General features: G+C 44.3%; 3 protein-coding genes across 29 annotated transcripts in view; 2 read left to right on the forward strand and 1 right to left on the reverse strand.

The window, feature by feature from the left end:
- Nucleotides 1-2,239, forward strand: part of PUSL1 (pseudouridine synthase like 1) — a 74,165-nt gene extending 71,926 nt beyond the window's left edge. For all 25 annotated transcript variants that reach the window (XM_043531689.1, XM_007070197.4, XM_043531694.1 and 22 more), the window contains one exon: nt 41-2,239. Coding sequence is in view for 9 of the 25 variants with exons in the window: in XM_043531682.1 (XP_043387617.1) it covers nt 206-1,189 (984 nt within the window). In the remaining 16 variants the exon portion in view is untranslated. The remainder of the gene's footprint in view (nt 1-40) is intronic.
- A 174-nt stretch (nt 2,240-2,413) lies between these two features.
- Nucleotides 2,414-23,688, reverse strand: INTS11 (integrator complex subunit 11). 3 transcript variants are annotated; one of them, XM_037881142.2, is made up of 18 exons: nt 23,461-23,688; nt 21,453-21,645; nt 20,077-20,174; nt 18,197-18,270; nt 17,687-17,915; nt 16,691-16,789; nt 16,554-16,588; nt 14,846-14,984; nt 12,850-12,914; nt 11,916-12,105; nt 8,977-9,060; nt 7,582-7,671; nt 6,710-6,872; nt 5,552-5,659; nt 4,932-4,993; nt 4,071-4,213; nt 3,508-3,637; nt 2,414-2,595 (listed from the first exon to the last, which is right to left on the reverse strand). In XM_037881142.2, the coding sequence occupies exons 2-18, from the start codon at nt 21,478-21,480 to the stop codon at nt 2,530-2,532; spliced, it is 1,803 nt and encodes a 600-aa protein (XP_037737070.1). In that variant the 5' UTR covers nt 21,481-21,645; nt 23,461-23,688; the 3' UTR covers nt 2,414-2,529. The 3 variants fall into 3 exon arrangements, with proteins under 3 accessions (XP_037737070.1, XP_037737069.1, XP_027688130.1); XM_037881141.2 differs by lacking the exon at nt 23,461-23,688 and adding an exon at nt 22,996-23,144; XM_027832329.3 differs by lacking the exons at nt 20,077-20,174; nt 21,453-21,645; nt 23,461-23,688 and adding an exon at nt 19,895-20,063.
- LOC102932774 (ceramide-1-phosphate transfer protein) lies at nt 23,101-27,896 on the forward strand. Its single transcript, XM_037881144.2, has 2 exons — nt 23,101-23,486; nt 24,969-27,896. The coding sequence occupies exons 1-2, from the start codon at nt 23,116-23,118 to the stop codon at nt 25,480-25,482; spliced, it is 885 nt and encodes a 294-aa protein (XP_037737072.1). The 5' UTR covers nt 23,101-23,115; the 3' UTR covers nt 25,483-27,896.
- Nucleotides 27,897-27,903: the final 7 nt, after the last annotated feature.

The following is a 27,903-nucleotide window of genomic DNA, read 5'->3' on the forward strand; positions in this document are numbered from 1 at the left end:
TCTTTCCCGACCACACTAATGCTTGTTTTTATCTTATTAGGCTTACTGAGCGTAGAAGCTTTAGCTACATTTTTAACCAGAACTGGGTGATGTAACAACTCGAGTTCTCACAGAGAGCTCCTGGAGCTTTGGACTTGCTCATCTTTGGAAAGAAGAGACTGATCTAGGCTATCCCCACAGAACTTGTTCTCCTGCAGCAGAAAGCATGGAAAACACTTCGTGTACCTTGGCCAGGGGACACTCTAATGCAACACTAGTTGAAGCAGACTTCCAGTACCATCTCTTCACTGTCATCTACAGCATTGTCTTTGTACTGGGACTGCTAGAAAACGTCTTAGCTCTCTACCTTTTGACCTGCAATGTCAAGCACACCTCGCACTCCATCTACCTCATCAACCTGGCTGTAGCAGATACCTTGTTTGTGTGTATATTGCCCTTTAAAATCCATTACCACCTGAACCAGAACAATTGGATCTTTGGAGACATGGCTTGTAGGATCACCGGGACCTTGTACTACATCAACATCTACCTGAGCATTGCCTTCTTCACCTGCATTTGCATGGATCGTTACATTGCCGTGCTGCACCCCTTCACCTACATCCGGATTAAAGTCACCCACTACATGACAGTGGTCACCAGCTTTTGGCTCACTGCTGCAAGCATCACGATCCCGCTTATCCTTGGGGGGCCCCTTCACAACAAGGGCACAGGGAACAAGACTGCCTGCTTTGAGAACTTCTCGCTGACCAGCTGGACCCATCGCATGTTGCCCTACAATGTCTGTGCCTTGCTGTTCGGCTTTGTCATCCCGTTTGCCATCATCCTCATCAGCTACCCTCTCGTCGCCAAGCGGATCAACCACACCAGACACAGCATTCACAAGAAGAAGGCCTTGAGGACCATTTACCTCATCCTGCTCATCTGCATCCTATGCTTCCTTCCCTATCATCTCACTCACCTACTCCACTTCCTGATGAGGGTCCAGCTCATCCAAAGTTGCCTGTTTACCAACTTAATTTACAAAATGCGCCGGGTCACTTTGGCCCTCGTCAGTTTCAACTGCTGCCTGAATCCCATCCTATACTACTTCACGTCTTCCAGCAAGCCATGGCGGCTTGGCCTCAAGTTCAGATCCCGATCCAAGGTTTACACCATCTGTGACAGAAAATTCAGTGACTATCCTTATTAAAGCAAGCCAGCAGTGAGACCACCAACACAGCAATTGAATGAATTGTCTTTTTAAAACAAGGTCAGTAAGTTCTCCACCTGAACTCTGAGGAGGAGTATTCAGGTGCTGGATACACATACTCGTTAGGGCAGGGACTATGAATTGAATTTGTTGGTGGTGTCAGTCCACTTCCTAGGAGACCAGAGTCTGTTACAACCCCTGCCCCCCTCCAAAAGTCTGTTAATTGGCAAGGGTGGGCTCAGCGGACAACAAGAAGATTAAAGACACAAGAGTTTTTCCCCCCTCAGCTCTAAAAACTGAAGTCCTATTTATACACAACACAGGCACATCTGCTAAAGGGTGTCAGGCAATATTTCTACTTCAATGTTACTTACTAAGCAGTACCAAAAACAATCCTTTGTTTGGAAAGTGGTGACATTGTATGAAATATTTGACAAATTATCCGAACCAGTGGACCTGCACCAGTATCGTTTGGTATACCGAATACTTGACTGAGTCATTCCATCATCTGCAGCCTTCTCTCAACTTTCTTAGGTATCCTTTATTTTAACTGCTATCGAGGCAGACTGGGACTCAGAGGGCTAGTTCTAATACCAGTTGCTTTGCAGGACATTGGCTCATGATTGAAGCTCTGCCCATCTATAAAATGGGAATAACCAAGCACCTCCCTGTTGTCCCATTATTTGCTGAACACTGTAAAAGTTAGCTTTGCTTTCTACCTGAGGGATGTTCTTCCTCTCAATAAGAGACCCCTAGGGCATACAGAAGCTCCTCAGCTATTGTTCACAGCAGCATATGCATATGCGGTTAACTACTTAAATATCATGCTTGTTTTAATCCCTTGGGCCTACTTTTAAGTTCTAACCCCCTATCAGTGTTATGTACTGTTAAAATTGACAGCTGATCGTTTTGTTCACAAGCGGCGGAGTGAATTAAAATACTGTTAAGAGGAGCATCTTCCTGTGATGTTCTTATGTATGTTGAAAAAGCAAAGTGTTGTCATCCAAATGTTCTTTTTACTATTACAAAAATAAATGTGAAGGGAAAGACTTTGAAAATCTCTTACCGTGCTCTACAAGGAACTCCAGTCAAAGCTGCTCCAGGTAACTTGATGCAAACAGCTTGCGCAGTAATTGATATTTGTGACTGGCTTTGCCAGTGGAAGATAGCAGTGCTGCTAAAGCAAAATTTTGTCTGAATAGTTTAATACTCTCTACTGCAGGATATTTTACAATAGACGTTTTATTTAAAAAAAAGTATTTACATGCTCTGGATAATGTAAAAAACAGAGGTAAACCTGGAAGGCTTCTGAAGTTCCATTTTCCCCATTGCTGCGTCACTCAAGCTGTAGTTTGTGGCAGTCCCTTTTTCAACAGGGATGTAAGATAGCTGCCCAGTTCTTCATCCTGTACAGAGAAATAGGTCAGGTGGCAACACCCTCACTCCACTCTCTTTTAGGGCAGCAAATCAGAGCCTGCTGTTTTGACAGGCCTACACCTAAACTTAGTACTGTTTCTGAATTGTTTGACAAATGGGAGTTTGTTACTGCCAAGTGTGAGGGGGCGCTGAGACAACAGATGTCGCTTTTTTTGCTTTGCTCTCAGGAAAACATTTCCCCTCTAGAGAAAATCCTTTTGAAATCCACAAAACCTAGGCACTAGAGAACTCTAGCCATGAAATTAAACACTAGTGCCTCTGCTGGGGTGAGCTTTTTGTTAGTCACAACTCAAATTTTTCATACAACCCCCTACCCCAACCTTCCCTCTGCTACCAGTACTCCACCCATTGCATCATATTGCTGATGGCTAAGGCCATCAATTTTAGGGTGGTTGATGATTTTGTTTCCAGTGCCCGCAGTGGGAGTAGACTCAGGAGATGGTGCTACTGGAAAGGTAGTTTTATTAGGGCTAAAACACTGGGGGAAAGCTTAAGGAAAGGAGGTGACTCTAGAGTTAGAGTGCTGTAGATTTAGACCCCAGCTTGCCATGCACTAACAGGCCCTGTGGGCCTGCGGCTGCCCAATGGAAGTTTGAACCAGTGCACAGTGCTCTAGCCTGCTAACAATAGCCGTGTGGATGCTGCAGCTGTGTCTGTGCTGCACATGGGAGGTGTAACTCCATGCCCAAGTGGCTCATGCTGGACTCAAACAAACAAACTCAAAGATGGAGTAGCTCTTTTCTGTTCCCTCACTGCAATAACCCACTTCCTCTGGAAACTCATCCTTACAACTGCAACCCTCACCACAGGCCCATGTTAGAACACAGCTAACCAGAGTCACTTTGTGAATGTGTGTCTTCTGAAGTGACATTTATTCTTACCTGGTATGTCCATGACACCAGCAAAACTTTGGTTCCTTGGTCCTCTGACTGTGCTGTGGCTTGGATCAGAATGGACTCCACCATGATAGATCCATCAGGGAGATGCTGAACAGAATAATCTTTCAGGACTCTAGGAAGATGGAAGGTACATTATGCATTCCTGCTCTGTACTGAAGTGGGCGTCTGACTACACAGACCTAGCTCCTACAATCAGTGCATCAGTACAGAGAACACCTGCACCTCCCAGGCCACCGTCTGAGCCAATACCTGCCAGCCGAGGAGGGCAGAACAGGACTTATTCAAAGCCTGCTTATGCCTTTTTATATTAATCATTAGAAAGTCACATGGTCCCACAGGGCTTGATTTCTGGTTTGTCTGCATAAACCACTCCTGAGGGGCTGGGCCAGCAGTCTAGAGCAGAGGAATTATCTGTACATTTTAGTCACTGGAATCTCTACCAATAGTTTTTTTGTTATTAACATTCCCCAGCTACACACAGCTGCTTTGGAACAGCAAGGCCACCCTTGGAGGAGCAGCTGTTAAACAGCCTGTGGCATGCTTACCCCTTAAGGTGATTATAGACTCGAAGCACCATCTCGTGCTCCTTGCGAGGATCCTGAATGTGGACACGGCAGGTAAAACGCAGCTGATGCTCCCCAAGCCCCAGTTCCTTCAGTGCCTGCTCGGGAGAGACCAAGCGGAAGCTCTGCCAAGGGAAAGGAGAAATCCATTAATCACAGGCTGCCATTCACATTAGCTCTATAGAGAGCTACCCAATAATGAAAAAAGGACTCTGGAGCAAAGGACAAACACATAGATTTCCTTGGGGCATGGACCATGCCTTTTTAAATGGCCTCGCACACTGTGGACAATGCCACAAACAACAGCCGCTAGCTAGATGTGTGTGTGTGTACACAGATTTATTTATACAAACACCTCTCTCCATCATACATTCCCTGTTTTCCAAACCTGCCTTCAAGCACAGCTGCTCTATGAATAACAGTTGGCACAACCCACCTGTATGACAAGAGTGAGTGAGACTACAACCACCAGGCTAAGCATAAGATCTCTTGACCTGGACCAGAAGGTAAATGCATCCATAGTGTGGCAGCAGGAGGCAAGAGCATGACAAAAAGCAGAACTGTATTGGAAGCGGCTCTGTGGATTGGTTAGCTATGTCTCCAGTATCCTCTTCCAGAGACAGAGAGCCATGCCTCTGGGTTGGTCTGATCTCTACCAGCCTTGGTGGTTGAGAAGCTGAGAATTCTCATACACCTGGATCTCCTTCATAGCCCCACAACACTTCAGAGCGGTCACTGCTGAGCTGCTTCCAAGAAGCTAGGACTGTGCACAACACCTTTACTGTTAGCAGAGGCAAACAGAGGCCACAAGACAAGTACTAGAGTAATCTCCTTTTCACTTACATTATCCTTCATGATTAATGTGCCATGCATGAGCTTTGGCTTCTTGGAATCTGGTACGAGACCTAGAGTGGGACCAACAGGAAGGAAGCACGAAGTCATTAATGGTCTTGTGCTTATCTAACACTTTTTATACACACATAGTAAAACACTTTGGGATCTAACAGACTGCAGGGCCATGATGAGAAGAGGGCCTGAACTGCCAGCCCCTCAACTGAAATGCAGTAGGTTTAGTCTATGATCTTATAACCTTGGCAGAGACCTTTTACAAACAGTGTCTTAACCCAGTTAGCAATTCCCTGGGGATGGGGCAAATCAGGCTCAGCAACATTGACTTTCTCTCAGTCTTGCAGCACACGTCGCTTCCTCGGTTTAGATAGAAGTTTGGGGGGATTAAAACGGCTTTTAAAAAACAGTGAATACACTATGAATGGGGATAGATTGGCAGGTGAACTCTTCATCCCACTAGTGATGAAGCTCCATTATATGGAAGATCACATAAATGTGTCCACAACATCCCCTTCTCACACATCCATGCATAACCTTACATTCAGCAGTAAAAACAAGCTGTTCTAGAACTGCAGTGCCTGAAAGGGAAAAGTCATTGTTAACTGGTGTATTACCGATGGCAGTCTCTCTCTTCAACAATCCAAGGGAAATGTCCACTGGTATATTGGGGCTGGTGAACAATGTAGTGGTTTCTCCGTTTGCAGGCATGTAGCAGTTGATATCTGTATTAAAAGCAAACAATACTGGAGAAACGTCCATATAGAGCTTCTAATCCCAAAGGACTTTTTATATAGGAACTATCATTGCACCCATAGCTAGAGTGGAACGCGGCGGGTGTTTAACAACAACCCTTTACAACAATTTGGGACAGGGACTAAGAACATTATACTCAACTGAAACTTGAAGGGGTAATGCAAATAGCCAGTATACTTGTTCTAAAGGGAATCTTGCCAGGACACCAGAGTTAACACCCCTAAACATGTGGTAAATTCCCTGGGATCGTTAGTCACAAGTAGTCACGGCCTTTTTTTTTTTTTTTTTTTTACATACTTTTCCCATGGAAGACAGCACAGATTCCCACAAAGGGAACAACGCTACTTAGTGAATCACCAGCAACCCCTCATGCAGCAGCATGGGTTTCTTTTGGAGAACTCCCATCCAGCCTGAGCCTTGGAGAATTTGTGAGAGTTGGGTGATCACAGGCTGCAGCAAGACTGCTGCAGAACTTACAGCCATGATAAAAACAAGTTAATGCAAAAGTCACCTGCAACTGTTGGGAAAATGCACCCAATAAATAAGTATCCAGAGAGTGAAACACAATGGTCTCTTTGCTGATCGTTCTCCACCTCGCCTTAGAGTCAGCTGCTTTCAAAAAAGGTTTTAGTTTTTCCTCTACTCTTGTTCACTGTAACTTAAGTCCGTAGTACAGAATTATAAACATGAAAGAACTTTTCCCCACCAGTCTCTGTTGGTTTTAGGAGTCCAAGAGACACAGCTTACAGAAATAAATCCCTGTTTATACATGCACACATACAATAACTCTCTGTTTCTTCGACTGCACTGCATCTGATTGGTCCCCAAAGATCATTAAACCTGCAGCAGGGGCTTACTGCAAGCCATGCCATCTGGAGAGTCATCAAGCCAATCAAAACACGTTATTCAACTAGATTTCACGTCCTGGCCAAAGTACATGAACTATAAAAATAATTAATCCTTCCCCCTTCCACAACGAATCCTCCCCAGCACCCTCTACACCCAAACAAGTCACATACGAAATTCCTGTTCAATTTTCTGCTTCAGGAACTCCATTTTCTTTGCTTCCCCGTGAACCAGAAGAACACTGCGTGGCTCGGCCTGGCGAATCAGCTGCATTATTCCCTTGGCATCAGCATGGGCACTAAAGGACATGTATTCTACCTGCATCTTCACCTCCAGCTGCAGGGAGCAAGGGGAGAAGCAAACAGAAACCATCCCCCATCAATACTTGCTTTGCTTGTTCGCAACTTACAAGCCGTGCAGTAACTAAACCAGAGCTCTCAGCGTCCGCGTGTAACTGGAGTGAGCAAGACACCTACTTCAGAAAGTGGGACAATTGAGACAGCCAGATCCTTGATGTCAGGGGCAGATGACAGCAGTCAGCTCCATACAAGGAAAGCAGTTAGTACCTTGCAGGATCAGACTTTGTAATTCTGGATACACTATCTATCTGTCTCAGCTTTGCCCAAAGAAGATCACCATGTAAGGATTTTAATTACCAGCTGCAATGTCCCTTCCAGCAGGAATCTATGTGACAGTTACCTCACTGAGTATAGGTGATTTATGTACTTTTCCATATAGAAGTAAACACCCATTAAAGCCTCTGGGCACATCTACAGTGATTTCAGGCAGTAAGAGATTTATGGGGCAATTGTTCAGCCATTGCCCTTGTAGCCAAACTCCTACCGACTGTAGTTGTGGGTCCACACGTGGAAGGATGGCCGCAGAATGCAAATCATTGTCAGTGCAACCAAAGGAACTAATTCAATCACGTCAGCTAAAATGTTACTTGGTATATCAACACAGGGAGAGATTTTCACCGACACAGAGGGCAGTGCAATGTGCAAGTCCCCTGAAAGTCAATGGTGCCCTTCCAAAATAAACTTACTATTTGTCTTCCTTCCATTTCTAGCTTCCGCTGTCCACTCAGGATCTTATGGCCCACAGTTCCTTGCACACAGTAACCTGGCATAATGACCTGGAAGGAATCCAGACAAATACGTAGCATTTGCACACTGAACGGAGCTACAGTAAATTGTTCTCTTGGGACAGAGCTAGCCACACAGCCACCTGTATGATGCTGATGGCAAGTTTCCATGGTTCTCGACCTGTATACCACAGCTCTTTGTTTAGACTCTACTGAATCTATTCTGTTCAATTATGCCCCTTAGCATCTTGTATGATAAAGACCCGAGCATGGCACAAGCATTAAGATTAAATTTAAAAGGTGGCTTTTGCTAAAATTTGCATGCTACTAAATAAGGGTTATTACTAGTCATGGGTAAACAGACAGCTTTGAACAGATAAGCACAGCTGAAAATACATTTCCATAACATAAACTCTTACACAAAAGCTCGAGCTAAAAAAACTGTACCCATGTCAGTTCCTCAGGGAAATCCCTCTCTCCCCGACTGTAAAGGCCTGGTTATCATTCAGTTTCATCGGATTCCTTCAAAATTAAGGCTTCTTTAAAAGACCTTCAAAATATTTAGTAAAAAAATATAAAAAGTGGTTCCAGTCTCAAACCTGAGGAATGTCACCTTATGAGTTTCAAAGGTCACCATCAGCCTTTGTGCACAGAAACTCTCTCATGGGGATATTTTATATCCTTATCGAGACCACCAGAGCAGGCTGGCTTTCAGAGTGTGGCTCCGTGAGGAACGCTCAGAGTTCCACAGTTATTCACCGTCGATGATTTTCATAAACAGTGTTCCCTGGGTAAAAACTGACCCGCATGGATACTTGATAAGCTGGTCCCACTGAAATAAATGGACCAGTGTGTCCCCACGCATGGATCACAGGGAGCATGTCAGGAGTTAATACTAATTGTTTTCCCCTAATTGAAGCACAGTGTGGTATCTAACATAGGTCAACTTAAGTCTGGAGTGTAGACATGCCATCAGAACTGAAAGCGTCATGTTGATGCACAATAATTAAACCTTGATTTTATCAAGCTGTATCTGTTCCTCAAAGGGTGAATCCTTGTCCAGCAGAGACAAATCCTGGCCCCAGCGAAGCCAATGGCTAAACATCCACTAATTTCAGGGCCTGGAGTTGGTCCAAATGCAATATGCCAGTCATAAAAAGCATTTTTAATTATGCTTTAATTAAATAAGGTCAGTCAGTGATTATTACTAACTGATGACTCTTTAGATAACAGCTGATAAAGGAAAGATACATGCAAAAGACACTGCCATTATAGGCAGAGTTTATTTCTAAAACGACTGGACTGTAGCCCCACACATCAATATGAGGCATCATTCAAGGTCACAGAATTTCTTACCATGTTCTTTTCATTCCCTGCCCATTTCCTGAAGATCTGAAGGGACTGTCCGGCATGAAGCATACCTGGGGTTGCAAATACAACCTAGGTTTCAAAACAAGAGTGTTAGGAGCTGCCACACAGAGATTCATTTTTCCTAATGATTAAAAAGCAGGTTTCCCAGATTATGGAGAGAGCACACAAGAACAGAACCCAGAAAGTTCCATCCATGAATCTATATACCACCAAATAATATACAGTACCGTTTATACTCATTACAGCTGTGGGGCTTGGGGGGGGATGGGGGGGAAGAAGAGGGAGGGAGAGGCAGAGGTAATTTTTTCAAACTGTGCCTTATTTTCATAAAATAAGATCTCCATAATTTTCCATAAAACAAAATACTTCAGAACTCACATTTCCTAATAAACCCTTCAAGAGTTTTTATTAGCCTGTAGTGCCGTGATGGTTTCTGAGCGATCTACTGGGATGTAACTAGAACAGGAATCTGTCAAAATCAACAGCAACAATGCAACATTTTTTTTTTTTTTTTTAAAGGGTCACTGTCATGAGTTTAATTTAAAGGGATTGGTTATAAGAACTATAGATTGGATCAATGCAGAGGAATGCACTTAACAGATTTGCCATTTGTAGATTAATTTTCTAATTACAAGAAGAAAAGGAGGACTTGTGGCACCTTAGAGACTAACACATTTATTTGAGCATAAGCTTTCGTGAGCTACAGCTGACTTCATCGGATGCATTCAGTGGAAAATACAGTGGGGAGATTTATATACACAGAGAACATGAAACAATGGGTGTTACCATACACACTGTAACCAGAATGATCACTTAAGGTGAGCTATTACCAGCAGGAGAGGGGGGGACTACAAGCCGTCAGGAACAGTATCCCCGATAATGTCACGGCAAACCTGGTGGCTGAACTTTGTGACTTTGTCCTCACCCATAACTATTTCACATTTGGGTACAATGTATACCTTCAAATCAGCGGCACTGCTATGGGTACCCGCATGGCCCCACAGTATGCCAACATTTTTATGGCTGGCTTAGAACAACACTTCCTCAGCTCTCGTCCCCTAATGCCCCTACTCTACTTGCGCTACATTGATGACATCTTCATCATCTAGACCCATGGAAAAGAAGCCCTTGAGGAATTCCACCATGATTTCAACAATTTCCATCCCATCATCAACCTCAGCCTGGACCAGTCCACACAAGAGATCCACTTCCTGGATACTATGGTGCTAATAAGCGATGGTCACATAAACACCACCCTATACCGGAAACCTACTGATCGCTATTCCTACCTACATGCCTCCAGCTTTCATCCAGACCACACCACACGATCCATTGTCTACAGCCAAGCTCTACAATACAACCGCATTTGGAGTCCAACTCTGTCCAACCCCTCAGACAGAGACAAACACCTACAAGATCTCTATCAAGCATTCTTACAACTACAATACCCACCTGCTGAAGTGAAGAAACAGATTGACAGAGCCAGAAGAGTACCCAGAAGTCATCTACTACAGGACAGGCCCAACAAAGAAAATAACAGAACGCCACTAGCCATCACCTTCAGCCCCCAACTAAAACCTCTCCAACGCATCATCAAGGATCTACAACCTATCCTGAAGGACGATCCATCACTTTCACAGATCTTGGGAGACAGGCCAGTCCTTGCTTACAGACAGCCCCCCAACCTGAAGCAAATTCTCACCAGCAACCACACAACAGAACCACTAACTCAGGAACCTATCCTTGCAACAAAGCCCGTTGCCAACTGTGTCCACATATCTATTCAGGGGATACCATCACAGGGCCTAATAACATCAGCCACAATATCAGAGGCTCGTTCACCTGCACATCTACCAATGTGATATATGCCATCATGTGCCAGCAATGCCCCTCTGCCATGTACATTGGTCAAACTGGACAGTTTCTACGTAAAAGAATAAATGGACACAAATCAGACATCAAGAATTAAAACATTCAAAAACCAGTTGGAGAACACTTCAGTCTCTCTGGTCACTCGATTACAGACCTAAAAGTGGCAATACTTCAACAAAAAAAAACTTCAAAAACAGACTCCAACGAGAGACTGCTGAATTGGAATTAATTTGCAAACTGGATACAATTAACTTAGGCTTGAATAGAGACTGGGAGTGGATGGGTCATTACACAAAGTAAAACTATTTCCCCATGTTTATCCCCCCTGCCCCACTGTTCCTCAGACGTTCTTGTCAACTGCTGGAAATGGCCCACCTTGATTATAACTACAAAAGGTTCCCCCTGCACCCCCGCTCTCCTGCTGGTAATAGCTCACCTTAAGTGATCACATCGGTTGCAGTGTGTATGGTAACACCCATTGTTTCATGTTCTCTATGTATATAAATCTCCCCACTGTATTTTCCACTGAATGCATCTGATGAAGTCAGCTGTAGCTCACAAAAGCTTATGCTCAAATAAATTTGTTAGTCTCTAAGGTGCCACAAGTCCTCCTTTTCTTTTTGCGAATACAGACTAACACGGCTGCTACTCTGAAACCTGTAGTTACAAGAAGGTAGGTCTTGTAGTATGTTTGTTCCTTTTATTATGTTTAAGACAAAAGCTTCATTATTGCTGCATATGATTGGATTTATTAGTGCAAAAAATGTATATTCAACAGGGATTTGGGTGTAGAGTCCCAGGTCTGCCATAGGCGCTTCCTATGTGACGTTGGGCAAATTACTTCATCTCTTTAGGCCTCAGTTTCCCATCTGTAAAATGGGGATAATAGTAATTCACTATCTCAGAGAGGTGTTGTGAAAAATACATTCACAATTGTGAGGCGCTCAGATGCTATGTAAATTGTGCGCTTTCCTTAACCCAGGCAAAAAACAGCACTAAAGCATCTCCTATCAATGCACATCAATCCTATCATGTTCTTAACCTCCACGTACCATTGGCCCAGGGTTATCGGCAAAGGCCCTGTCAAATGCCTTGATGTGTTTGAATTCGAACATGTTTCTCTGGACAAAAGTTTTCCGGATCTTCTGATTGGTCCATGTGATGAAGAGCTTGTAGTAGTGATTGGCCTTCTCAGTCAGCCCCATGGAGAAGTAAATTGGGGCCTTCAGGTTCATTCTTTCCCTTTGGGGAGAGAGAAAAGTCAGTCAGCCAGCTGTCGTTGCTTAAGTGGGATCCTGGCAAAAATCCCTCAGGCGCTCCCCTTTGTGTGCTCAAGAATCAGTCTAGGGACCTAAGATTTCTATGCATATACTTACCTGGGGAAGTAATAAGCCAATATCACTGCTATGTCACATTAATGTTAGATAATCCAATTCTCATTGTCAACTGCTCCAGACTTATCTAATCAATTATGAATGTTAAACATGATGCTACGGGGTATAATTAAGAGTAAGGCATCTTTAGATTATCATGTACATGTTCCAACCCAGACACAGCCTCTCCTTTTTGATCTTTACCATGACGATATTCAGGAAAAAGACTCAATATTTTATTCAGCCATCCAAAAAAAGTTACTTGTCCTGAGCATGGAGAGTTTTGCAAGGCCAGAGGGATGGCATGAAATAAGGAAAGGGAAAATTTAGACTGAGTGTCTGGGGGCAAGGTGAGGCATGTCTCAAAAGAGCAAGATATTTCAGAGTAGTGTCCAAGTGGTGGAGGGACAAAAGCATTAGAAAAATATACTACAGGGAGCAATCCTACACTAGCCAGCATGGGCAGATACAGACTAGAGACAGAGAGATGAATGTAAGACTATCCATGACAAGACAGACACCACAGAATCCTGGAAAAAAAGGGGCACTAAGTGTATGGGGGGGAAGGGGAATAGATATAGGTTTTAAATGGAAAACCTGAGGCTGTTCTTACCAGAAAGTTTCCAATAAGATGCAGAGTTCCTGGGCACGTCCCAGAGCAAAAACCGGGATAAGAACCTGCAGTTGAAGTGGAGAGTTAGACCATATACTGCGAAACACTATGCAAAAATTACGTGCCCCACGAGCGCCCACAAACACCTGCACTTGCTCACAATGGGTGCACATTCAATTTTGCAGATGAACTCCATGTGCCCTCCTTTCCAGACTCTCCCCATAGAGGGCCGATCTTCCTGATGCTGCTTTTTATTTCCCTATTCATCATTTGTTCTTAATGGAGAGGAGATATTGCACTTATACTGAAAGCAACATCCCAGGCTCCCTGGATTCTTGCAATGTAACAGGGAACACGCTTTATGGAGACTTAGGGAGCCACATTGTTCTGTTTAGCACTGCAAGGAAGTTTCCAATAAAATACTGTAAATAAAAACAAAACCACATTTCTGGCATTGTCTATGGAAAATTACATTGTGCCAAGCACTTTTCATCTTAACTGCCTAGGCCGCACTGGAGCAGTTATGTCCTAGCAGTAACTTATTTAGCCCTCCAGGGGACAAGGAGCGTGAGAGTCCAACATAGAACGTACACACAGCTGCCTCCTTGGAGAGTTTTCACACACGTCGTTTCATGTCTCTAATATTTTCTTCTGTCAAACTGTTCACTGATGCTTGCTGCCAATTGGCAGCACCTTACATTACTGATTGGTTTTCCAGATTCAGTGACAACTTCATACTTAAATCATCAGCTAGTTCTAAGAGGAGTCTCTAGGTGGGAGATCTATCTGTATGCTACCTCTGTTCTCAGAGGACTCACTTTTTCCTTCCATAAGCAGATCCAGATTTCTCCCTCACTGGGAACAGAACAATAAATGAATGAAGTATATGACCAAAGTCACTGGGGATGAACTAATGTACCTTTTAACCAAGACAACACCATTAAAACTGTAAACATGTGACTGCCATACAGACTGCACCTCCCATTTTATCAGTGATTAATTTAATCCAAACCTCAGGAACTAAGGGCCACATCCTCATGAATATCAGCATAGTTCCATTACTTGAGAATCCAGTGACTTGACCATTGGGATCTGGCTCTAAATTATTTGTTTTAATGCAGATACAACATCCATCTTTAAGTAGGACTGCTTTAAGGCACATTTTATTGGGAAACTTCTCTCACAGGCTACAGAAAGTTGGCTTTTAATTAACAAGAGGGGGGCAATGACCAAAATTCTGAATGAACAAGAAACAAACAAGTGTCTAAGGAAGACACACAAAAATCACAAAAGCCAACTACAGTTAAAAATTGCATTAAGATGTTATTAACATTATAAGCACTGCTATGTGCCATGTGCTTTGGTGGTCACGTAGACAAGACGACCAGTTGTTTACTTCAAATTGATGTGATTAGAAAAGATCTGAACAAATAAAAGGGGGAAAGCTACATGCAGTGCATTCAAACATTTTTAAAATGTTTCAGAAGGGGATGTAGGTAGGTTAATACTTCTCATATATTTGGGGTTTTACAGCAAAAATCTGCTCAGGGTCTAATAGTGGGGCACGGAATATGGAGATGAGAGCACTGGTTATACTAGAAATTGTTTCTTATGAATGGTTAAGTGTAAAGATTTTGACAGATATTCATTGAAATTTAGAAAGAGACCAAGAGATGGGTTTAGAGCACAGAATGCACACGTCTGCGTTTCAGGCATGACGGTCTCTGTAACTTTGAACGACAGAGTTCAGATTGTAACCTGGCATTTCCTTTCCACTAGAAAAGCAAGAACACCCACTTAATACCCTTCCGTTTCTAGCATAGGTTAGCAATAAAACCAACCACCAGATTTGCTTGGTGGAGCAACAGAGCTGTCGTCATGCTGTGTAAGAAGGCAGCTCAAATATTAGCAATAATACAGCCCTACTGACCCACCGGATGCGCATGCTTTCTACAGACTGGGAAAGGCCCCAATTAGCTTATGCCGCATACCATACCTTCCCTCCTCTCTCTACACTTTCATGGACCTTCTTCAGGAAGTCCCTCTCTCTGCAGCGTTTGGAGTCTCTGATAGTTGTGGCATAGGTGGATTCGCTGATTAATAAATCCGGACGACACTTATCAATCCAGGCAGCTCTAAAAACAGAGACAGACAATCTAATAGATAATATATAGCACCTTAATATAGGGATAATGATGGTCCTTATCCATCTTTTATAGATGGGAAAACTAAGGCTCAGAAATCACAGAATCATAGGACTGGAAGGGGTCTTGAGGGGTCATCTAGTCCAGTCCCCTGCACTCATGGCAGGACTAAGTATTATCTAGACCGTTCCTGACTGGTGTTTGTCTAACCCGCTCTTAAAAACCCCAAACCTAAGCAATTTTATTCCAGTGCTTAGCTACCCAGACAGTTAGGAGGTTTTTCCTAATGTTCAATCTAAACCTTCGTTGCTGGAGTTTAAGCCCATTGCTTCTTGTCCTATCCTCAGAGGTTACGAAAAACAATTTTTCTCCCTCCTTCTTGTAACACCCTTTTACGTACTTGAAAATTGTTACGTCCCCTCTCAGTCTTCTCTTTTTCAGACTAAACAAACCCAATTTTTTCAATCTTCTCTCACAGGTCATGCTTTTTAGACCTTTAATCATCTTTGTTGCTCTTCTCTGGACTCTCTCCAATTTGTCCATGTTTCCTGAAATGTGGTGCCCAGAACTGGACACAACACTCCAGTTGAGGCCTAACTAGCGCAGAGTAGAGCGGAAGAATTACTTCTCGTGTCTTGCTTACAATACTCCTGCTAATACATCCCAGAATGAGGTTTGGTTTTTTTGCAACAGTGTTGACTCATTTAGCTTGTGGTCCACTATGACCCCCAGATCCCTTTCCGCAGTACTCCTTCCTAGGCAGTCATTTCCCATTTTGTATGTGTGCAACTGATTGTTCCTTCCTATATGGAATACTTTCCATTTGTCTTTATTCAATTTCATCCTATTTACTTCAGACCATTTCTCCAGTTTGTCCAGATTACTGTGCAGTGACTTGCTCAAGGTCACACAGGAAGTTAGTAGCAGAGCCAGGAATCCCAACTTCATTGAACCACACTGTAACGGTCTCTTGCTAAATGAATCCAGTGCACAATATGGAAACTAACACTACAGATTTTTGAGACACAAGTTGTCATTTACTTGCTGATGACTAATTTAAGAGGTTTCATTTTATTAAAGATCAGCAACATTTAAAATCTTTCATACACGTAAATATACTTCTCCTTTAGCACTGATACAACATTTATTACTGCAAGTCAAAAACAAAACATGCCTCACTACAAATTTATAGCATTTGATCTGAACTATGTTAGAAAGCTAACACCTATAAAAAAATGCCATGACAGGAAAACATTTAAACCCAATTATTGTGCAGTCTTAAAAAGGGGATTAACATGACCATACACCAGAGAAAAGAATAATACTGCAGAAGTGCATTCAGAGTCTATCTTGAGGAATTATTTTAAACCTATTTAGTTCCATAATTGAAAACTGCATTTATCTTCCCAAGAGAGAAGGCACTAAGTGACCGAGTCTTTTATCCAAGAACACAGAATCAACACTAATAAACTCCCATACATTACCAGGAGTTGCAGGTTAAGATCTCCCGTGTATGGATCACACACATTAAAATTCACAGTCTCTCTGCTTCCTACTTACCCTAAGTGTCTGTCTGGCGTCATGTTATAATCACCCTAATGGAAGAAAAGAAAACCCATTTACTACCTGAAAGATAATTGGACACATACCATACAAAGGAGATGTATCGGTCTATAAATATTTATCTGTATACTTACAGTATATACCACAGACTCAGAACCAACTTTAATCTGGAACATGGCTGCTCCCAGCACATGGCCAGCATAGTACGCCTTGATTTCCAGCTCATCATCTACCTACATAGACAAAACCATTTAGCCAATTTTAGATGACATCTCTCTCAGTGGTTAAAGAGAATTCATGAATTAGGAATTATGAGCACTGATGGCAGCTGATTTTATTACTCTGTTTCTTCACTGCTAATTTTCCGATCCCTTCCCAAATACAATTGTCCTCTTCCCACCCCCTGTGTTTGAGAGGCAGCATCCTCTATACCACACTCCTGCTAGAGGAAACCATAGAGAAGAACCAACTTCAGGTGCAGTACCCTGAACAAATAAGGGATTTGATTACCCCCGAAGTGCCTCAGAATCCACAGGCTGCAAGACAAACGCACTAGCTCCTGAGAATCTTCAATAGCAGCCACTAAAAGGACTCTGGGTAATCTCTGTCTCACCTTCTTCCTATTTTGTATTGTGTCTCTGCCTCCCTGCTTTCTCTTGTTTCTGGACCTCCACCCTGATCTCTTGCTTGTTTCTTTCTTTTATATGCACTTTGGTTTTTCCACCTATTTTTGGTCTTTGCTAGGTGAGGAACAACAATCCTCCACCCCCTTTATACATGGAAGGGCTGCAGAGGAAACTGACTAGGAAACTGACTAGTCCTTCTCCTTCTGTATCAAGCTCCTTAGCACACACAGCTGGCTGCAAAGGGAAACTGACAAGAAACACAATATCTTAAAAGTTTAAAGTGAAAGTGCTCCTTAGCAGGGGCAGGGGTATGAGGAGAGGGGATTAAGATTCCTGGGCTCCTTTCCCTGGTGTGCCACTGACTCTCTGTCTGACCTTGAGCACATCACTTAACCTTTTTGTGGCTCAGGCACTACAGAAGTGTAGCAATAGAAGACCCTGTACTCTCCTCTTCAACAGTCCAACTGATTTATTCTGAGAGTTCCCCGGGGTGACTCATTTTACCTGAACTGTCTGGTGAAGGTGGACAGCTACCACTTTTTTCATACAATCTTTAATCATCTGGGAAGTGAAGAAGTTGCTCTCCCCTTTCTTATCCACAGTAATTTTCCTGTAATCCTCCAGCAGGATGGGGCAGATGGCCTTGGTGGGGTGCGTCATGTATATGGGTCCATCATAGCCAACCATTTCGCTGAAATACGGTAAAGCTCCACAGTGGTCCAAATGAAAGTGGCTGTGAAGGAACACCCAGAATGAAAGATACATCCCACAGGCACTTAGTTAGATGTTTACTGCTGTCACCTAACACACAGATCTTGTGAACACGCATTAGTTCATGTAAAGCGCTGAGAGATCCTTGCATGAAGCAGAAGTGCAATCTAATCTTTGCGGTATAGAACTGCAAGCCATTAAGGATGACTAGTTTATTAATGTAGGAGGGGAAAGCGGAAGAATTATTTTCCAGTGCTTTCCTCTTTTGCATCTGAATTATAAGACGGGAGCAAGTTTTCTTACCTGATGATTACACAGTCTAGAAAGTCAGTCAGCCTTCCATTCTGGGTAATGTATGAAAAATCAGGAAAGCGTCTCTAAAAGACACAAAAGCATGTTATCAAATATTAAACAAAACTGGTTACTGAATTCAAAACATGACATTAAACAAATGTCAGCCGCCCATGTAGCTTTAGGAATGCACTGTGATCTTATTACAGGGCAGAACTCCAGCGGGACAACAGGGAATGCTGGTGTCACCAATAAAGTGGATTGCTACAGGCTAAACCCCATAAAAGAGATGAGTGCAGAGAGTGCCAAGAAGGAGGAGGAGAAAACTGCCAATGGGAGGGTTTATTAGAACATTGCAAATAAGTAATTAAGTTATCGTCAAAGAAGAAAGATAGCTAATCCATTTTATCTTCACCAAAATGCTCATTTGTAGGTTTCAGACCTCTTCATAGAGTTCTGCTAAAGTTGTTAGTTTGCTCTGTGCTGTGTTTTATGAATTCTGTTTACTCCTCTCTCTCTTAGAAGCCATCAATATTCAGGCATCGTGAGCCAAAACAACAGAGTCAGGGGGAAAACCCAACCACCACAATGCATCACTCTATATTCAGCAAAGCATATATGCTGCAGGTCTTGGTTTGGGTCCCATCAACTGGTTGGTAACAAAGCTCATCCCAGTACCAAACTAATGATGGGTTTTATGTTTTAAGCCGGGGTGGGCAAACTTTTTGGCCCGAGGGCCACATCGGGGTTCCAAAACTCTATGGAGGGCCGGGTAAGGAAGACTGTGCCTCCCCTAACCCTGACTGCCCCCCTCAGAATACCCCACCCATCCAACCCCGCGGGCTCCTTGTCCCCTGACTGCAACCTCCTGGGACCCCCTGCCCCTAACCGCCCCCCCCGGGACTCCACCCCCTATCCAACCCACCCTGCTCCCTGTCCCCTGACTGCCCCGCCCCCTATCCACACCCCCGCCCCCTGATAGGCGCCCTGGAACTCCACCCCCATCCAACCCTCCCTCTAAAGCCCCCTTCAGAATGCGGCCCTGCGAACATGGGCAGAGGATTCAGGAGGAGCAGGGGCAGCCACGCAGCTGGAGAGAAGCAGCCGTTTCCCCTTCAAAGCACCACCTCTCTCTGGCCGGCTGCGCAGCCGCCCGGTGCTCCTCCTGAGTCCTCCGCTCGTGTTCGCCGCGCTCCCACCAACCGCCTGCTCCCCTGAGGTTGCAGGTGAGCCTCCCTTCCTGCTCTCCCCTGCCCCCGCAGTGCAGCCGCCTCCCGTGCTGGCAGCGCGGTGCACTGAGGCTGCGGGGGAGGAAGAACAGCAAGGGAGGGGCCGGGGACTAGCCTCCCCGGCCAGGAGCTCAGGAGCCGGGCAGGACGGTCCCGTGGGCCAGATGTGGCCCGCGGGCCGTAGTTTGCCCACCTCTGTTTTAAGCACACAGGAAGCCTCCTGCCACTTAAAGTGAAATGACCCTGAAATGCAGGATCCACTGCCCTGCTGATCCTCTTTTTAAGGTTTTCAGGCAGCTCACACACCACCTGGGGGCTGGGAGGTGGAACTACAGAACACAAACATATATGGGGAAGAGGGGACATATAGTCCCCACACAGGAACTCAGAATTGCCAGAGAGAATATTGGTCCATCAAGCGTGGTACTACATCTCCAGCAGCGGTTAATACCTGAGGTTTCAGAGGAAAGTGAGCCCTCACCTGAGAGTGCACCAAGACGTTGTGCTGGATTCTTCAAACAATTTCTAAATGAAGCTGGTACAGCTGGCCAAGTAGGTTGTGTAGCTTAGGCACCCATAGAACCAGAAGTAATACTGGAAAAGGCGGGGCAGATAAACCTTAAAGAATCTGCACACAGCATTCAGTCTTTCTGCGATACTTACATCATCATTATAGCCCATGTGCATCCCGCAGTCTAGCATGACATTTTTCCCTGCAATAGACACAAGGATGCAGCTCCGGCCCACATCCTGGCCAGCCCCTGGAGCAAGAGACAAACAAAGGAAGCTGCATCACCTGTCTATGTAACCTCTTAAATCTTGATAAGGATATAAACATTTGAAGCTCTGGGAAAAACACTGACTAGATAAACATCAAAATCCGTATTAAAAGGGCAAGTATCATTAACCTCATTTTAGAGGGGAGGAAACTCAGGCGCAGACTGGGGAAATGACTTGCCCAATGGCACACAGTTAATCATTGGCAGGGCTGGATTTGAAATCTGGAGTTCCCCCTCCTGTAGTCACTCCTCTGTGCCACAGGGTCTCATCTTTCGGTGAAAGTGCAGCTCTCCATTTAGCACCCAGCTTGTCAGTTTCAGACCAAAAGACATACATTAGCAAACAGCATTTCTGCCGATATATTTAAGGAGATGCCATCAAATGGCTTGTCACTAAGACTACTATCATCTTTCAGGAACATCCTCTGTACGCAGACTACACACAGAGACAGAGCTACACAAAGTAACAGCAGCTGTTTTTGAATTTGTGTACTCCACAGAACAATGACCCCCACTCTTTCTACAGCAATGTTAAATAAGCTAACATTCTTCACAAACTATGCTTATATGTATGCTGAAGCAAGACCACAAATGAAACAAGAGGCGCACAGCATAATCCAGCTTCAGTAAAAACATTTTTGGGGTGGGCAGAAAACAGTGTTTGCCAAATTCAAAAGGACAACAAGAAATAATATTTTGCACGTATCTAGCTATTTCTATCTATGAGGCAGCTTATAAACATTAATTAATCCTTTTAACATCGAAAAGCAAGGTTAGCAACGTCTCTTTCTGTCTTCATGTTTGCAAAGCAAGATTAAGATCACCTAAAGAGAGGAGTCAAATCTGAATGCTAGTTATACAAACGTAACACAGTAACATATAAGTAACGTAACATAAATAGAAGTATAAGATAGGGCAGGGATCGGCAACCTTTGGCACACAGCCCGTCAGGGAAATCCGCTGGCCGGCCGGGATGGTTTGTTTACCTGCAGTGTTCGGCCGATCGCAGCTCCCACTGGCCGCAGTTCGCTGTTCCAGCCAAAAGGGCCGTGGGAAGTGGATTGCCAATCCCTTAAAACTATAACAAGCTATTCTATCCCAAAACACGGAAAGAGGCACAAATCTCCTGCTATCTGTATTGGAGTTATTTCTACATTTCTATATTAGTTATTTCTAATTAATTTTAATTCCTTTAAGGCTCTGTCACAGCATCCAAACCTTTTCTACCTATTTCAGCTCCACCTTGTGGTTTGAACTTACCCAGGGGAGTGACTTTTATTTCAGGCATTTTAAGCAGAGAAGAACTCTTTGAACCTTAGCTGTACAGCAGGCTATTTCAGAGATACCATAACTGGGTACTGAAAACAAGAGAAGATCCAGCCTTTCTTCAAACCACTGATCTGTTTATTTACTAATATCACAGAGAAGAGTTCAGTTGGGGCCCCATGGCTTCCTAGACGGAGACAAGAATACAGACAAGAAAAGAGTCAGCTAACTCGGCACATTATTAGTGTCATCTAAAAATGCATGCCTGTTTCCAACATAGTCAAGGCTAACGTTCCCCAAAAACATAAACTGGTTTCCTTAACCCTCACATTATTACAGTGTGTTATAGTCACTCAGTCCAAGACTGATTGGGCCATGGAGGCTGAATCCTTCTCTCGGTCCTTAGAGAGATTCAGCCCAGGTGAGAGGGGATGCACATTGGCATGGCTGTATGTGGGAAGCCTGACTGCTGCTGCTCCTGAAGTACCTGATCTGCGGACAGAGTGAGGTCTTTAGCCTCCTGGATTCTTGAGCAAGGACTAAGTTCATTAATTTATTAACGAACTGCAGACAAACTCCCTATTACAGCCTTGATTTTGAAGTGGGAGTTAGTTTTAAAAAATTAGGACTCTCATCCTCTGCATCCCTTTCCCAATGCAAACTGCTATTAAATCAAAGATGAGAATGAACTTAGTTCAATTAACTTCTAAGTTGGGAAATAACAAAACCCCTTAAATTGTCTGAATACAATTAGCACATTCTTTAGCTCTGCTTCTGGGATTCCAGAGCAGTATGTATTTTATAAATCATTATGGGAAGCTGTCAGGTTGTGTTATCACTACCGATGTTCCCTCAAATTTTTGACAGGCCGTGTGCGCAAAAAATTTCTTCGGTGCAAATTTTTGCGCACGCGGTGTTTCGCCGTGTGCGCACGGTTTAGGAAAAAACAAACAACATTTTTTTGTTTGTTTTGATGATAATTTTCCCATCGGCGGTAGTGATCACTGTTCCCTCTAAGCTGTGCGTGTCTGCACACGCACACAGATCCTAAACCCCGTGCACAGCTTAGAGGGAACAGTGACCACGACCGCCGATGGGAAAATCATCCTCAAAACAAACAAAAAAATGTTGTTTAAGTCGAAACCAAAATATTTAGAAAAAGCTGGTTTTTTTAAGCGTCAAAAACAACAACCAAATGAAGCGTTTTCATGAAGCTGAAATATCCTGAAACAACATAAAAACATCCTTTTTTTCAGAAATATAAAGTCCTGATTTTTTTTTTGGTTTCAAAAGAACTTTTAGGAACAAAATATGATTTATATAAAAACCATTTTAAAAAGGTTTAGAAGGTTGGGATCCGAAAAAGTGATCAAAACAAAACGTCCCAGTTAACCCCCAGCACGGCGGCCCCCCCGCAACACGGCCCCCCCCCCCAGCACGGCAGCCCCTGCTCAACACTGCAACCTCCCGCCCACTGACCCCGCAGCAGGGCCCCCCCCCCGCTCACTCCCAGCCCGCGGCTCCCAAACGGACTCACATCGCTCTTGCTTCTAGCAGGCCCGCTTTCCCGGGGACATCTGCGCATGCGCGGCAACCCTAACTAAGACCCGCCCTCTGCCTTGGAGGGGTTGTCCCTGCCCTATCACGTGACGCAGGCATGGCCTCTCACCACGTCCCCAGCGAGCGCCAGCCAATGGCCAGCGGCTATCAACCTCCGCAACCACCCCCCCCAACAAGCCGACTTGCGATTGGCCAGGGTAATGCGCTGCCCGGAAAGGAAGACGGTGAATGGCTGGAGCGGGAGCCTCGGGCGTCGATTGGCTGCGGCGGGAAGGGGCGGGGCAGCAGTCGGGAAGGCGGAAGCAACTGGCTGAGGGGAGCCGGGGGGAGTCTCTGGCGGTTCAACATGGCGGAGGGGGCGGAGACGTTCTCCCTGAGGGAAGTGCTGGTGGCGTTCACAGCCTGCGTCAGCGAGCAGCGGGAAGTCCGCGTGGACCCGTACCTGGCGGGCTGGAAAGGCCTGGTCCGGTAAGGCTGGGGCGGCGGGGGGGCTCCCGGGCTGCGACTGGCCTCAGCCGGCCCGAGACCCGCCCCCGGGCCGGGGGTCAGCGGCCGCCCGCGAGGCCCCGCCCCGGATTTTAATTGACAGGGGTGCTTGGCCGCCTAGGTGGCCGGCAGCGGCTGGGGTGGGGGGCGCCATCTTGCAGCGTGCACTGCCCCGCCCTTCGCGGTCACGCCCCGCCCGGACGCGCGGCCGGAGACCTGGGCGTGGCCGCCCGGCCCGGCCCGGCCCGGCCCGGCCCGTTGACCCCGCCCCGTGGCGGGCCGGGGCGGAGCAAAGCTTCCGAGCGCTTCCCAGGGCGGGGCCAGCCGGAGCCCAAGCCGGGGGAGGCTGCAGGAGGCCCCTTAGAAAGAAGCGGGACGTGAACCGGGCTGCGGGCCGAGGACAAAGGGCTGAGCACGTAGGAGGGGCGATAGGGCACCGTAAAGCCGGGGTCAGGTAACTAGCCGCGGGCGCACAGGCCCCTGGGGAGGGGCTTTGGTGCCCTCGCGCGCCATCCGCCGTGAAGAAGAGTTCATGGTAACGCCGAAGCTTGTATCCGTCGCCAACACCCGTTGGCCCAAGGAAAGATAGTCCCTCACCCGCCTTGTGTCTCTGCTGTCACCCTCCTACACGCTTTACAGGAGTTTAATGCCAAGCACCTGCCTCAGCCCCGCCCCTTGTGACCTACGTACAGGTGAAGCATAATTAGACATGACGAAATTCAATTTTGAATTTTTAAATCATCGATAAATATGCTTCAAACTAAAAGTTTATCCATTTAAATTTTTGCAGTTGCACAAAATTATGGGGGGGGGGGGGGGGAGAGATTATAGACACTGAGATTCAAAAAGCCAAAACTTTATAACTTAAATTGTCAACATCGTATGTCAAAACACACAGCGTCAATAACCTTACATCAAACTAAGTTCTGAAGCGGCTTTGTTTTTTTTACTTTGCCTATACATAAACTTTGACGGTCTCTGAAAATATTTTTCATCAGTTTGTGTGTGTGTACAGTGAAATCAATGTTTATCAATAAATATTTACCAATAAAAACCTAATCCTTCCAAGCCTAACACTGAAACACTGCCTCTTGATCATCCCTGAAAAGGTAGGTGACTCGTCCTAGGCACAAAGTGGCTGTTAGTAGATTACATTCTATATAGTTAACCAGTTTTGCTTTATATTACCAACACTTGACTCTGCTACTGTCTTGTTTGTAAGCCTGTTCCAGTTATTTACGACATCACCTGTAATAAAAATGACTACCACCTTATTCTTCCATGTATTCCATCTTAGATTTAAGTTCAATCTATGTTCACCAGTTCTGGTCTGTCCAATAATTTCCGTTATAAATTAAGACCGATCTAACTCTTAACCACTTAAGTAAGGTCACCATTTCAGCATCATTTCTCAAGCTCCCTTACACTGTTACATAACACAATTGATTTTTGTTTTGAATGTAGGTTTCTGAACTGCCTGGGCACAATTTTCTCCTTCATTTCTAAAGATGCAGTGACCAAAATAGAGATAATAGAGAATTACCGTAATAGTGACCAGCGAGAAAACTACTTGACCGTTCAATCCATGGTGGAGTATGAGTTGGCTAACGGCCTGGTTGATCTCCAAAAGCGATCTGACTCAGGCTGCAGAACCTTGTTGCGCCTCCACCGAGCCCTTCACTGGCTGCAGATGTTCTTGGAAGGACTGAGGACTGGCAAGGACAACTCCAAAACCTCTGTGATCTGCTCAGAGACATACAATGCTTCCTTGGCTAACTATCATCCCTGGATTATTCGCAAGGCTGCTGGGGTGGCTTTTTGTGCCTTACCCACTCGAAATACATTCCTTGAAACCATGAATGTGGGCACAGCTGAAGAGGCTGTGGCTATGCTGGGGGATGCTTTGCCCTATATCTGCGAAGTCTATAAAATCACAGAGGAGCTCTATGCCCAACACAAACTGCTTGACCTCCCCTAGCGTAGGGGATGTTTGATTAGAATATCTCACTATTGTAATTGCTGAAAGAGTTCACTGTACTGGGGGTGGGGGCACTCATGTAAATAAGTGATTATTTGCACTAAAGACTGGATTCTCTTCCTCCCTCTCCCCCTACCCTGCCATCTCCAATAGGTCTCTAGTAGAGCCCATAAATAATTTGATTGATACTCTTTGGCCTTTTAAAAGAGAGCTGACTTAATTCTTGGCTCCCCTTTTATTAGAAGAAATTTGGAATAAACATTCCAAAGCCCATGTTAGCTTGTTTAAACTTAAAGGATTTATCTCTCTCCTCTGCACTGAACTCCTTTTTCAAAACTTTATCAGGTCTTTATTTGTAAAAGCCAAACAAAGCCCCCAGCCACAAGTGATCACTTAATCTTTGTAGCTCCAATGCCTTTAAACAAAAGTAGTGAGGAATCTCCCTTTGTCCTACTCATGGGATAATGCTAAAATTCAGCTAAACTAGGGTCGGAACCTCTCGCTGTGGTATTATAGGGCCTGTGTACAGATGACACTCATTGCCATTCAGCCACTTGTTCTCTGTTTAGGTTAACAAGGTGATGTGTGTTACAGGGCCTGGAATTTTGGTTTTGCTGCACTACAATGCAGGACCCTTGAAATTATGCTGCTTTCTTACAACAGTGAGCAATTGATTGCAGACCATCTTCATGGCAGCTGGTCATCACTTGCACTGGATAACACTTCCTGCCCCGTCTTCTCCCACTCATCCTCACAAAAACTAAATGGTGTGGCGGTGTGGTATAAGGATACGTTCCCCTTCCCCCATTTTTGTGTGGTGCTGTTGAGACAGGAAGACCCTTTGTTATTTTCTCCCTCTTCCCCCGCCCTCCCTCAAGTTTTGCTGCTTGGCATCGTGCCTTTTGGGGGTGGGAAATAATCTTGAGTGCAAACTGCACAGTACTGAATCACAGAATAATTCAGAGCTTTATGGAAGTTGAGGCTACAGGTACAGAAACTACCCATAGAGTAGACTTTAGGAAATAAAGGGAATGCTGAAAGCGTAGAGAAATGAAGTCCTGCTGGCTGGGTGGGGTAATTATGATTTGTGCTATACATAAAATCATAGTGTTTGCTGAAGCTTAATGCCTTGCAGTCCAAATCAATCATAAGCTTTAAAAGGAGGGTAAATCTTCATGCAAGTGGTAAGTGTAAAATTGTTTTAGCAAGAATTCCTATATATGTTGTATATATAATAGGTGTATACATAGGAAGAGGGATGCAAGCTGGTTATAAAATAATGAATTGTACTTTATCAGATATTTTCAAAATTTATCTTTCACAACAGTGCATGGATATTTCAGAAAGAACACTAATATTACTGCTGTAAAACTATTTTAAGACAACGTTCACACCTCTCACACTGTGCCACTGTACATTTTATTAACATTAATAAAGTGATCTAGATAATTGGAGGCATTTAAATGGCCAATAAGGCCACAGTGCTGGAATTGAGTATTACCTCATGGGTTTGGACCTAGCTAGCCACACTATTCTCCCTTAAATTACGTTAATAACTTGCCTCCAAAGAGTGGCGTTGTACAGGAATGCCTGCCTTTCTCAGGTCTTTGAAGGCATGTGATCTTGGGTCTCGTACATTCAGGGCATATTGAACCCAATAATGAGTGGTTGCTTAATTAGTCATTTGGCTAGTGATCAGAAATGAGACCAAATAAATTTAACAGCAGATTCTAAACTCTCAGCTGCAGCATGCCTCTCTAGATCCTGCAGATCAGAATCTGTGCATAGAGTGTTTCTTAGCTTGAGGATCAGGAAAGGAGGGTTTGCCCCCATCTGATCCAAGGATAGATGTTTACCCACAGTGATTAAAAGGTATTTATGCCTCTAGTATAGCTCTGTGAAATGTACTATTTTACTTCCATGTTAAGATATTAATTTAGAAAAGCCCCTTTTAAATTTACTGTAACTTTAAAAATGCTGTTTACACACAATGCCATGGGGTAGCTCCCCCACGTATTAAGACAATTCAGGTAACTCAGTGTTCCAATGTCTAATAAATACTTGCTGGTTTTTGTTTTATTTTAGCTAACTGAGTTTTCTTTCTGGTCAGAAGTTCTTGATATTTCATCTAAAATGTCGTGTTGCATATTTTGCGTATGATCAATTTCATAAAATATTTTAAAGTATCTCGCACTACATATGATGTGAAAAAGCTGCATGTATCGTAAGTAACATTTGCGTAATGCCTTTGTTCCAAGGGTTTAATATAAAGAGGGAAACGTGAAAACTGTTTATCTGTTCTCCACCAGTATGTCCAAGCTAAATACTATTCTTATATGATCAAAGCTGTAATACTTGATTTGCAATTTCCAACAAGTGGTTTTTCAATTAAAAAGTCACTTATCAGTGGAAAACCTGAGT

The sequence above is a fragment of the Chelonia mydas genome, chromosome 18, assembly GCF_015237465.2.
Source record: "Chelonia mydas isolate rCheMyd1 chromosome 18, rCheMyd1.pri.v2, whole genome shotgun sequence".
Classification (NCBI taxonomy): Eukaryota; Metazoa; Chordata; order Testudines; family Cheloniidae; genus Chelonia; species Chelonia mydas.